This window comes from Rhinopithecus bieti, unplaced genomic scaffold (genome assembly GCF_001698545.2).
Source record: "Rhinopithecus bieti isolate Rb0 unplaced genomic scaffold, ASM169854v2 scaffold_25748, whole genome shotgun sequence".
Classification (NCBI taxonomy): Eukaryota; Metazoa; Chordata; class Mammalia; order Primates; family Cercopithecidae; genus Rhinopithecus; species Rhinopithecus bieti.
In genome coordinates, this window is record NW_016811783.1 from 26,030 (window position 1) to 38,465 (window position 12,436).

The window sequence follows — 12,436 nt, forward strand, 5'->3', positions numbered from 1 at the left end:
ATAATTATTTTATTTTTATATATATATAGAGAGAGAGAGAGAGTGTGTGATCAGAGCCAGGAATGGTGGCTCAGGCCTGTAATCCCAGCAATTCAGGAGACTGAGATAGGAGAATTGCTTGAGCCAGAGTTTGAGACTATAGTAAGCTATGATCACGTTGCTGCACTCCAGCAAGGGCAATAGAGCGAGACGTTGTCTCCAAAAATAGATAAATAAAATTTGATATCAATCAAAACACCAACATTTATTTACATATAATCTGCTTTTATAATTTATATAGATGATCAAAGGACCAAGAATAACTGTGCCCAATGTGATATCAAGATTTATTATAAACAGTTTGGGATAAACAAATTGACCCATGGATCATATTAGAAAGCCTATCAGCAAATCCATGCATATGTGGAACTTGCTTAAAAATAGAGGTTTTACTGCAAGTCAGTTGAAGGGGAAAGGGAGACTACAAAATAAATGCTACTGGAAGAACTGGTTATTCATATGGAAAAAAATTAAATTGGAATTTTCCCCATACCTCATAATATATACAAATTTATTCTGGATGAATTAAGGACATTAAAACCTTTAGCAGAAAATATAGATTACCTGCCAAAAATAATTAGGAGCTCTCTCATCAACAAAAATATTAAAGAAGTAATATATTCAAAGTGCTAAGGGAATTAAACACCTACTTAGAATAATTCAATTACCTATCAAAACTCTCTTCCAACAGTAGCAGTGAAATAAAACATTTTCAACAAAAATCTACTTACCCCCACAGAAAGAAGTACTAAAGCAGGATAGAAAGTAAACCTAGAGGTAAGGAGTAGAATGCAACAAACAACAGCAAACATATCAAAAGGTACAAGTTGATGTATTTCTTCACTACCAGCTATAGAACAAAAATCTGTATTTTGTACTTTAAAAAATTGATACAAATTCTCTAAAGTAAGTATAATAAGGAATATAGGGTCTTAAATGGGCATTTTAAACATTGTATGGTGCTCATGATGTTCTGGAAGAGGATGGAGATACTGAAAAATTCATATATTGGTAAGTATGTACATTAAAACTTAAGACAAAAACATGCAAAGAATAGAAATTGCTTAAAGGAAGGAAATAATGATTTGTGCAAGTTAGTACTTTATTCCATAGAATATAACCCTAGTTTTCATTCTTGTTTTCAATATTTCTTTTTTCTAAGAAAAGGTGAAAAAATTAAACTTTTCAAAAAAGATGTTCACTAAGATTATCTTTCTTTTGCAAAAACAAATTAACTTTAAATTCAAATATAATATGAAGCATTGTTTACTCCTCATAAAAATGTAGTAACAAAAATCTTAGAAATGTTTTCTTTCAAGTCAACAATAAGATTATCATTATTTACAATATATTGATGATCCTAGCCAATGCTATAGGAGAGGAAAAATAAATTAGTTTCAATAATTGAGCTAAAGGGGCACAAAATTTTACTATCTGCAAATGATAAGAAACCTATATGGAACACATAAGGAAATCTATAAAAAATATTATTAGAATAAAGGGAGTTCAACAAAACTGAATTTTTAAAAATTTAAACAAAATCATTAGCAATAAGTGGCTGAAAATTTAAAAGATTAATATAGCAAGAACAATGAGGAAGTAAACAAGAATGAATGTAATAAAAGACATGTAAAAATATAGGAAGATAATTACACAATATTTTTTAAGTCCATGAAAGATCTGAATAAACAGATTGAGATCCTGAATTCAAAGTGAGAAAAGTGAAAGCCGTAAAGATTTTAATTGCTCTCATTTATTTTATAAACACAATTCAATTCCTATCAAAATTGGAGCAGAGGTTTTTTCAAGGAATTTTATAAATTGATTCAACAAACCACAGAGATAAGCACAGTGGCAAGAGTATCCAAAACAATGTTGACGAAGAAAGCAAGACTTGTTGATGAATTGGATGTGGAGGAAGAAAAAGATACAAAATAAAATCCACTCTCTTGGACTCAATAATTAATAAGCTCATATTTCATGAAGAAAACTAATAAATTTCAGCTGTTGCTAAATAAAGCCAAAGTAAGCAACCTGCCTATAGTAAACTACAGTCTCTGCTCAGATTGGCTACCTCGTCTCTCTGCAAGGGGGAGATTGGGATGCAGAGGTCACTGAGACAAACAGAGAGGTCTTCCGAACTATAACTCAGATGCATGAGTGAGGGTCTGGACTTCATGGCTTAGGAGACCCGCATCAGCCCAGAGAACTGAGATTTTTAAAAGCCTCAAAAAGCCATCCCAGGGAATTTTCACTGAACATCCTGCATTATTTACTATCTCTTGGATGCTAATTTCTTCCTCCTTTGAAGTTGCTAGTGTATTTGCCAATGAAAGCAGATTCAAGGACAGTCACAGGATTGGACGGACAAGGTTTTTGTTTTAAGAATGAGGCAGAAGAGAAGGACTCCAAAAGAGGACATGGAAAAAGTGAAAAACCCAGGGCCTCCAACACACTTGGGAAAATAATGACCTTTTTCGTTTTAATTCCAAACAAAATGTAAATCAACAGAGATCACAGGTGCACTAATGAAGAGTTCAAGTGGCGTGCCTTCCTGTTGCCTTTCTGAGCCTCATAGACACACAGAAGGAGGAAGGAAGAAAGTGATTTACACTGATTTGCAGAATTTGATATTCCTCCGAAGGTAATTGTGCGGCTCTTGATAATTCAGCAGTTTAGATTCATCACGACATTTCTTTTTCAAGGGCTATCTCAGTTCCTCAAATAGATCTTTATTTTACCACTCACACATTCAAGGATGAAAAATGTGTCTCGCTGCATTAAATTAAATTACCTTTAAAACCTGCAGCTTTGCTTCAAGCTCTGTTCTTTTCAGAATCATTGTTCCATTAAGAGTCTCTATCCTGTTTTAAGAAAAAAAAATAAAAAGAAGAAGAAGGTGGGGAGTGAGTAACATGAGTGATTCATTTAAATAAGTACCATATTATGGAGTACTACACTTTGAGCACACACTATACTATACTAAAAACGAAATATAAATGTTACAGTTCTCATGGCACTTCGAGTAGCTGGACCAAAGCCAAATCTTCTGATAACATTCAGAGAAAGAAAATGGGGGAAAACTCCCCTTGAGAAGGTGGCTATAAGAAAGGATCCTAGTTAATTTGTAAACTGTAGCTTATTTTATAGAAGTCACTATGTGACAATGATGGCTGCTCTCTACTAGAATCTGTTCTTGTGAGGATGAGCTGAATGACCTTACTCACTTGGTAAACATTTATTGGGCATCTACTATGTACCAGATTCTAGAAACCATGCTGAACACAAGGGGCACAACAACAGAAACAATAGGCACTAGGGACTTTCACAACCATGGAATTAACATGCTACTTCTTGAAAGAGGGAGAAATCCTTTCCTCCCTCGGATTCTAGGAGCCTTTACCTCTGTAAATCTCCTTATAATTTTGGTTCTAGAAGAAACAGAAGTACAACTATCATGAGATAATAACCTTCATATGATTCTTTCATCTCAAAACATTTAGTTTACAAACTCTAATCCTAGAATTATCGACTTACCAGTGTTCTGTTCTTCCTACACCATACACATTTCTAAAAATAAAATACTTGTTCCATTCTGAGTGATTTGATTTGTTCTGTGTGTTCAAGTTAAAGGCTTTTATTTTGACTACTAAACCATCAATCTGAATATGATTTTAAAATTTCATTTGTGAATCACACACCAATTTTTAAAGTGTTGGTTCAGGTTCCTTCTTGTAATTAAGCTGTAACTCTATAAAGATACAAGGAATTTTTCAAGACATAGTAAAAGCATTAAATATGGAGATCAGTTTTCCTCTATTTCTAATAGCATCGTGCTAGGGATAATCAGGTGGTAGCAAGCCAAATGCTCTCTGTTTTCTCCTTAAGGTGATGTTGACTCTCTGAGAAATAATGGGAATCCATATGAATCTGTTTCATTGGGATCGAATGTCAATTTGACCTGCTGAAGCAATAGATGTGTATGGGCAAAACTGCAACCATTGATTTGGCCATTTTGCTCAGTATTTGCACAGACTGTCTCCTATTTTCCTGAATTTCCAACAGTTACCTCCACCTACCACCCCTATTTACCTATGATCTACCCTCTTCACCCACGTGGAACATGCTTTCTGACTCTAACCACCAGCAGTTCCCCTCAGACTCTGCACGGTTCCTCTCCTTTGGATCCAGGGTTCTCTAGAGCAAGAACGCCTCATCCTTTACCCTGAACTCACAGGACCTATAGAGATGGACTCAATTTGTTACCACCACCATCTTTCATATCTACTCTCACAAACAACCAAAGCATCCTTTGAAGTTTTAGACCAGAATCACTGAAGAGGATCCAGCAGATTTTCTACTGGCAGCTTCCAAGGAGCAGCCATAGCTGAAAAGGACAGATCCTGGCATCCAGAGCAGGTGGTCAGATCCCAACCGTATCACTTACTGGTTATGTGAACTTAACTAAGCCCTCTCTAAGCTTCAGGCACTTCATCTATAAATAGGAATAAAATTAACCTCACGGGTGGCTGTGAAGAATAAATGAGACAACATAGGACCCACCTCAATCAGAATAAAACCCAAACTTGTTGGCATGGCCAAAGGGATCCATGGTCTGTCCCCAGGCCAACTCTCTGGCTTCATTTCTTATTATACTTTCTCTAATCCATCAACTACCAATTATACTGTCTTTTTTTCTTTCCCTTGTACATGCCAAGCCCATTTTGAGAACTCAGAGCCCTCTCTCTTTGCCTGAAGTGCTCTTACCTGGAGTTCATTTGACCATCCTTCTCTTCATTTAGATCTCAACTCAAATATCGCCTCCCCAGAAAAGACCACTTTACACATCTAAGCCAAACTAGCAGCCTCCTCACCCAGCATGACAGGCCATTGCTGTTTTGTACTTTTCTCATAGTAGTTATTAATAACTGAAATATAAACATTACTTAAATTTCAGGCTTTTCTGAGCCATTTCCTTCCATAATTATTAATGTACGAAGAGAGTCTTTATCTTGGTCTCTCCTGAGCCTATCGCAGAGCTGGAAACATAGTATTTGCTCAATAAATATGATTTTAATGAATGAGCGAATTTCATCATTTAACTATCCTAATAAGATTTTATTAGGTGCTAGTATTGTTATGGTAGAATAATCAGTCAGACCTCTAACTGGGAAAGCCACTGTTCTATCAAGAAGTTTGGGGCCGGGCACGGTGGCTCATGCCTGTAATCCCAGCACTTTGGGAAGCCGAGGCGGGCAGATCACAAGGTCAGGAAGTCGAAACCATCCTGGCTAACACGATGAAACCCCGTCTCTACTAAAAATACAAAACATTAGCTGGGTGTGGTGGCGGGCTCCTGTAGTCCCAGCTACTCGGGAGGCTGAGGCAGGAGAATGGCCTGAACCCGGGAGGCGGAGTTTGCAGTGAGCCGAGATCGTGCCACTGCACTCCATCCTGGATGACAGAGCAAGACTCCATCTCAAAAAAAACAAAAGTTTGGAATATTTGGAACACATGGTGTGAGTATGTGTGTTTCAGGGTGGGGAGGGTTGAACAGACTATTCTTCCTTTCCAAATGGAACACTAGAAGAGAAAAACAGGTGGCTTGTCACATAAGAGGAAAAACTCAGCCCTTCTGACCTTTTATTTGTTTTAGCTACACAGGATTATATCAACCATGAAAATTGGATCAGTTCCTCCCAGTTTAAAGAGAATGTGTGCCAGTTTAATTGAATTTAACGTAAAAAAATACATTTTAAAGGCCATCCTTCCCACACAGACATTTGGGATATTGATGTCCTCTGACTTCAGATGTTGACAGTATGTTCAAGTGTGAGGAATCTTGAGAAACAAAAGGAACTGATAATATTTGTACCCCACTCTAAAGCTCCAGTGCACTGCCTCCCCCTGTCTTGTGATGCTGAACAAAAAGCCTATTTATTCACTCATCAGGCATTATGAGAAAACATAACATTTTGAAGCCCCATGGGAACTAGACAGATAGTTACGTTAGCAGGTTTCCAGACGATCTGATCAGGTCAACGACTTGTTTGTAGGTAAAACCTTCCGTGCTCACACCATTGATATTTGCAAGGACATCACCTGGGAGATGCCAAGAAAAATGAGTGTTATGTTGGTTAGTTAAATAATACCTCCTGACATGCAAATGAAACAAGCAGCTCCAAGTCTTAAAAACATAAAGGAGCCAAGAAAACTCAAAGCAACGAATACATCCTGACCTTCACTCTCAAAACATTTTATTTTCTTTCTATTTAAACGATTCCTAACATGAGCAAAAATTTAAGTTACCAGCTTGCAGGCCAGCACAGTGAGCTGGGCTGTCCTCCTGTATTTTGCATATCAAAGTGAACATTTCCGAGGAGCAGGCATTCTGATTCTGGGGACTGTAAGACTGTAAAAATTAAGGTGATATATAGTTACTATTTAACAACCTCAACATCTGTTTGCCAAAATTTAAAATGATGTCAACTATCATTAAGCAGTATAACAGGTAAGTCCAAAGGACAATTTGGAAAGGATTTCCACTATAAACTGAATCAAGGTATCAATTTTGCAATTCTACCAGACAATCTGTAGCCAACTCCATTCATAAAGACATCTGTCACAAGAAAGAAAGTGAAATGAAAGTGGCTCAAGATTTTATATTTTCAAGCCCAAGATATCACCTGATGCTGTCATAATTACATATTTATTTTTAAAAATTGAGTTTCTCATTTCCCAATGGGATAAAACAACGATGGCCAAGTGCAATGAGAAAAATCCCTATGTGGTTCTCCCAAGCTAAAACACTCATTATAGGAGTATGAAATTGTACACATGCAGCAAGGAGACATGCCAACAATGATTATTTTAAATCAGAGTTCTGCACATAATGACAATCTGCCCTGCATTTATTCAAAAGTACTATAATTGACTCAATTACCTTCATTTCTGAGCACCCTCTGGTATGCCTGTCCTGAATCCTCACCGGTTCATTAGTCACCCGACTAAATTAGAAAAAGTTAAGCTTCCACTCTTGCCTCAATTAGGCACAAGAAGTTTGGTGGTGGTGGGTTTTTTTTATTTTTAATTATACCAAAACACTGAATAAATGTTTGCTAGATATAGTGTCCCAATGACCTATAACAAATATAATTTTCTTTTTTTCACACATTTAAATTATGAAGTCTAGTCCCACTTAGAAGCAAAATCAGTGTTCTGAGTAGGGTACGTCTTTTAAACATCTGATTCCTAAAATTAAGCTACATTAAAGTACTACTTCCTTGGGAAAAAGTTAATGTCTGATGTTCATTCTTTCTTATTCAATAATCCCTGAGGCACCACAAGTCAGCCACATGCAAGCAACTTCTAGAAATTTGGATCTGTTCACCTCTAAAGGAGTTCTATCTAATCTATAAGGCACTTAGAATCCCCATATCTTAAAGGTGGAAGGGACTTTAAAAGATCATGCACTCTGTTCCCATCTATGTCAGAAACTTCATTAACAGCTTTCCTGCCAGGTGTCTTCTCAGTACAGCCTAGACCCTTCTGGAGATGAAAGACTGAACTAGTTCATGTGGTACATGAACAAAAGATATAACTGACACTCCTTTGGGAAACCACTGTTCTAACAATTCTCATTAGCAGTGAGACTCTACCCTCCATTCCCAGAGATCAAAGTGAGTACAGTGCAGTGGAAACATGTTGATTTATGTAACTGGCACCTCCATATATGTTCACATTGGGTGTAAAATTTGGTAGTTAGACACAGAAAAAAACAGAAACCCCAAAGCTACAGAAAGTATTAATTGGATACTTCTCTCCCTTATCCAGTCTTCTAGCTCCTACTAAGGGATCAGTGACACAATGATCACCTGCATTTCTTAGAGACACAAAGATCTCGTTGTCCTTTCTCATGCCCAGTGACATTCATTCTATTACCTGTCATTTGTGGATCTTCTATTGGTACCAGGCACATCACTAGGTACATTGCATGTATTGTTTCATTTAAAACTCCTAAGGACCCCATAAGACAGTCATTGAGAGGACATGAATTCAGGTGTGCATGAGTCCAAAGTCTGCATTCCTATCGGGCTGCATGATTCTCATAAGCAGCATAAAACTAGCTCCCATGGAGAACCATGGATCTGGTCTCTTCCAAAGTGTCATTCCTCTAGTAGGCCACATCCCAAATACTTACTCACACTGCATGCACAATATGGGTACATGAGATTCTATCTGATTTTCAAAAAGTTCCCAGAAGCATGTCTCCTATTTGTTGACTGCTGCCAATCTGATGAGTACTAGGGAATAGATTACGGTGTGTATTTGACAATGGGGAGCATATACCAGAGGGAATTTGCAGGAGTGTGGGTTCCTGCATCGCAGAGATAACACATGCATGCTGCCATTTAGAGGTGCCCTTAGTTCATGTTGATCTACAAAGGTTCGCTGGTGTTGTGGTCTGACATAGTTTTGACTCTTGCTGCATGCAGAATAAGTGTTTATGGTATGGGAGAAAAACTTAAGAAAGTAGTGACATATAATATACATATATTATAGCAGTGTAAGAAAAATAAAGACAGGCGAGTAGTCTTTCGTCCTGTTTTCAGTAGCCACTGCTGCACATCCTTGAGGATAATTCTCCTTTAAAAAGAGGCAGTGACAAAAAGCAGTGTCTCTACAACAGAATAGGGCGTAGTTCATACGACTGGGGAATAAGAGGGAGTACTATGCTTCTAAAACCTAATAGATTTCAACAATTACTGTAGTGAATTACAGATTTCACCAAATTTAAAAGTAGAAGAGTTCAGAAAGTGGAAGCAATCCTCTTTTCAAAGTGCCTTCTCTGTCTTCATTGCAGCTAGAGTTCCATTTTGTTTCTTTACTCATAAAACATGTTTTACTTAGCAGTTTCCTGTTCCTAATCTTAAAATACACACTGACTTTCCAATTGTGGGGCTGATATCACACCAAAGTTTTCTGAAAGCAGCACTAAAGCTAAGATCTAAAATCTGATATAGAGTGTAAGAATATGATTATGCAAAACACATCCAAAAGACATGCAAACGTACTATGAAAAAAAAAACCAGAAATGCTTAAGCTACTACTGTCACACTTAATTGGGTTAGATTTCATTTGACCTACCTCACCCACTTTACAAATGTGTTCATGAAAAAGCAGACAGCAAATAAGCAATGAAATTCTTAGGCAATTATGCTGAAACTTATAAAGACTTAAAAATTTCCTACAGCATGAGGCAATCTGCAAGTAGAGCCAAATGTTCTCAAGTGTTTCAAATAACAATTATAAAGCATTGTCATTAGGAAAAAAAAGCTACAAGTTTCTCATCATGTACAATATGAACTCTTTAGCAGCAAAACGCACCAGGAGCTATCCATGAATATATGCATTCCATATACACAGATGTATAGTCTTTCGAGTGTCTCTTGAATGCCAAAGTAAATATTTAAAATCTGATATACAGTATAACAATATGATTATGCAAAACACATTCAAAATGCAAATATATCAAATGCACATCTGTAAAATGTATTTCACTCTCTTATCTAAGACCTGGCTGATACCAACCGTTTCTGATCAGTCTGGGACTTAAGGGAAGACCGAAGTAACTAAACACAAACTGTTGAACATATCTCGGGGGTTTTATGTTATCATCTTCAATGTTTTCCTTCCTTAATAATACTCAACACACTGAAAAACTACCCCCAAACAAGCACACACTGAATAAAATCATAGACTCCATCATTCTCTAATCCTAACTTCATTATTTCTTTGCACATAACATGACACTACCAATGCCACTTTCTTCCTTGGAAATCTAGAAAATGTGAAAACTGCCCACCTGAATTTCAAATCCAAATGTTTCATTATCCTGCTTCTCCACAGTAACAAGCTTTCTGTAATAAAAATGTTTAAAAAAGAAACTGCATGAAAATTAAAGTATCACATTTGGCACAGATTTATCATTAAAAATAACTGTCACAATTAAAAATAACTGACATTTATGTAAATTGTAGTATGTAAGATTCTGTGTGTGTGTCTGTGTGTGTGTGAGAGAGAGAGAGAGAGAGAAAGGGAGAGAGAGAAAGAAACAGTCTGGAGAGCTGTGTTCCTAAATATTTTGGGAGAGACAAAAAATAATTCAATCTCTTTACCTTTGAGACCAGGAAAAGTCACTTAAAGAACTTGATCTGGTCAAAGCAAGCTGAAAAATACAAAAAGCATATAGTTATCCCAGGGTCTTCAAGATACACTGTAAAATGTTCTAAATCTCTCTCTCTCTCTCTCTTTCTCTCTCTCTCTCTCTCTCTCTCACACACACACACACACACTGACACACACACACCCCGTTCTTTACCACCTTCTTTGGCCCAGCTCCTGGGAAATTGTTGCATAAAGCCAGCCATTTCCATTCTCTACATTCTCTAGTGACAGCAGAGGAGAGTAGGGAGACAGGATTCTAGGCATTCCAATTAAAAGATTGAAAGAGGCTTAGATAGTAATACAATGTGGCAAAAGAGTTAATATAATGTGGCAAAACTCCAAAGCTCCCAAAGAGAACTTCCTCTCTGGTCTGTATTTAAAACAGCCTCTGAAAGATTAACCATAGCAATTTGTAATCACACTGAAATCCAAAGAAAAATAGCATACGTAGAATGGCATATGAAACCCAAATACTTTACAGTTTTTGAAGATGATGATGAAATGACTGTGTTTACTATAATAATTCAACATGTTACTGTTTTTAGTAGGATAAAGTAATCTCTAAACCATCAACGCACACACACAATTCAGGTAAAACCAGGAACTCAAAACCTCATTTCTGCTTATGATTTATTTTTATAGTAGTTTTGGAAGACTGAAGTGAAATTTCCAGCCAAGAAAGGAAAGAAACCTCAGAATAGTATAAATGGTATAAATAATATCACCTTCATTCCTCTGCACTTTCAGAAAAGATCATATAAACATAAGCTTTCAGGACACATTCTACCGCTGTAAACAGAAGCAGCATCAACAAAAGGTGACAACTTAATCTTTAGGAAAATTGCAGCAGTTTTTGTGTTTTTTTTTTTTTTTTTGGTTTGTTTGTTTGTTTCTTTGTCCAGAAAATGTTTATTAGCCCTATTCTCAAGTGTTGGTTCAAGAGCCCAACACATAAGCTACTAGCTAACCCAGGGTTTTTAATTGTCAACCTGAAATGGCTGTCATATATAAATGAACACACAAAATATCAAGAGATCAATGCATAGTCAGTCCAGACAAAGCAAAATAAAATAAGGAAAGGATGAAAACTAGAAGGGGGAAAATATGTAGAAGATATTAATGCTTATGTGACAAGTTACACAAATGAAATGCTTATTAAGACATTCATTAGGAGTGAAGCCTACACCACTGTGGGAAATTTGCATTACCAGGTACCAAATGCCAGCATTTTCACACATTTCCTGGAAGGGACCAGTGTTAAGAATTCAGCCACCAGTCCGTAAGCTTAATGTTATAGAGAGGTGATCTCTTCTTGCCAATTTGCTGTAAATTAATTATATTTTCCTCTATTGTTAGTTCTGGGCTTCAACTCACTTATGTTGCAATGAAGACTGAAATAGATTGCTCAGACCCAAAAAGATTCCCTAGTCTTGCTAAAAAGTAACTCTTTTCAGTTTATAAGCACTAACTGTGGAATGCCTACAAGGATTGGTATGGTTTGTTGTAACCTGATTTTGTACTTCGTATGTACCGTTAACAAGGATAGTAACTATTCATCTAGTGGGCCTCCTTGCAGAAGAGAGCCACAAACTTGATATTTCCAAGCATTCTCAGTCTCTCCCTTATATTGTACTCATATTTTCTTTTTTTTCTTTTCTTTTCTTTTTTTTTTTTTTTTTTTTTTTTGAGACGGAGTCTCGCTCTGTCGCCCAGGCTGGAGTGCAGTGGCCGGATCTCAGCTCACTGCAAGCTCCGCCTCCCGGGTTTACGCCATTCTCCTGCCTCAGCCTCCCGAGTAGCTGGGACTACAGGCGCCCGCCACCTCGCCCGGCTAATTTTTTTATTTTTTAGTAGAGACGGGGTTTCACCATGTTAGCTAGGATGGTCTCCATCTCCTGACCTCGTGATCCGCCCGTCTCAGCCTCCCAAAGTGCTGGGATTACAGGCTTGAGCCACCGCACCCAGCCGTACTCATATCTTCTTAATCTATTTTTATCATCTTCAGCTGCTTGTTTTCCACCCTTAATTCAAATTATATAATCATAACTAGGGATTTTTTTATTCTTTTTATTAAAAAAGTATCTTATATCTCCACAAATAAGGGCTTATATTTTTAAAATATTACTCTTGCTATCAGTATTCATATTATTCAAATATCCATATAGAGAAA

At 36.9% G+C, this 12,436-nt stretch overlaps 1 protein-coding gene across 2 annotated transcripts in view; it reads right to left on the reverse strand.

The window, feature by feature from the left end:
* The window catches only part of CYTIP (cytohesin 1 interacting protein), a 77,910-nt gene that overhangs the window by 10,638 nt on the left and 54,836 nt on the right, over positions 1–12,436 (reverse strand). For both annotated transcript variants that reach the window (XM_017895086.1, XM_017895085.1), the window contains 5 exons: positions 10,218–10,267; positions 9,905–9,959; positions 6,349–6,451; positions 6,048–6,141; positions 2,834–2,903 (listed from right to left, as the gene is read on the reverse strand). In XM_017895086.1, the coding sequence (XP_017750575.1) occupies positions 2,834–2,903; positions 6,048–6,141; positions 6,349–6,451; positions 9,905–9,959; positions 10,218–10,267 (372 nt within the window). The remainder of the gene's footprint in view (positions 1–2,833; positions 2,904–6,047; positions 6,142–6,348; positions 6,452–9,904; positions 9,960–10,217; positions 10,268–12,436) is intronic.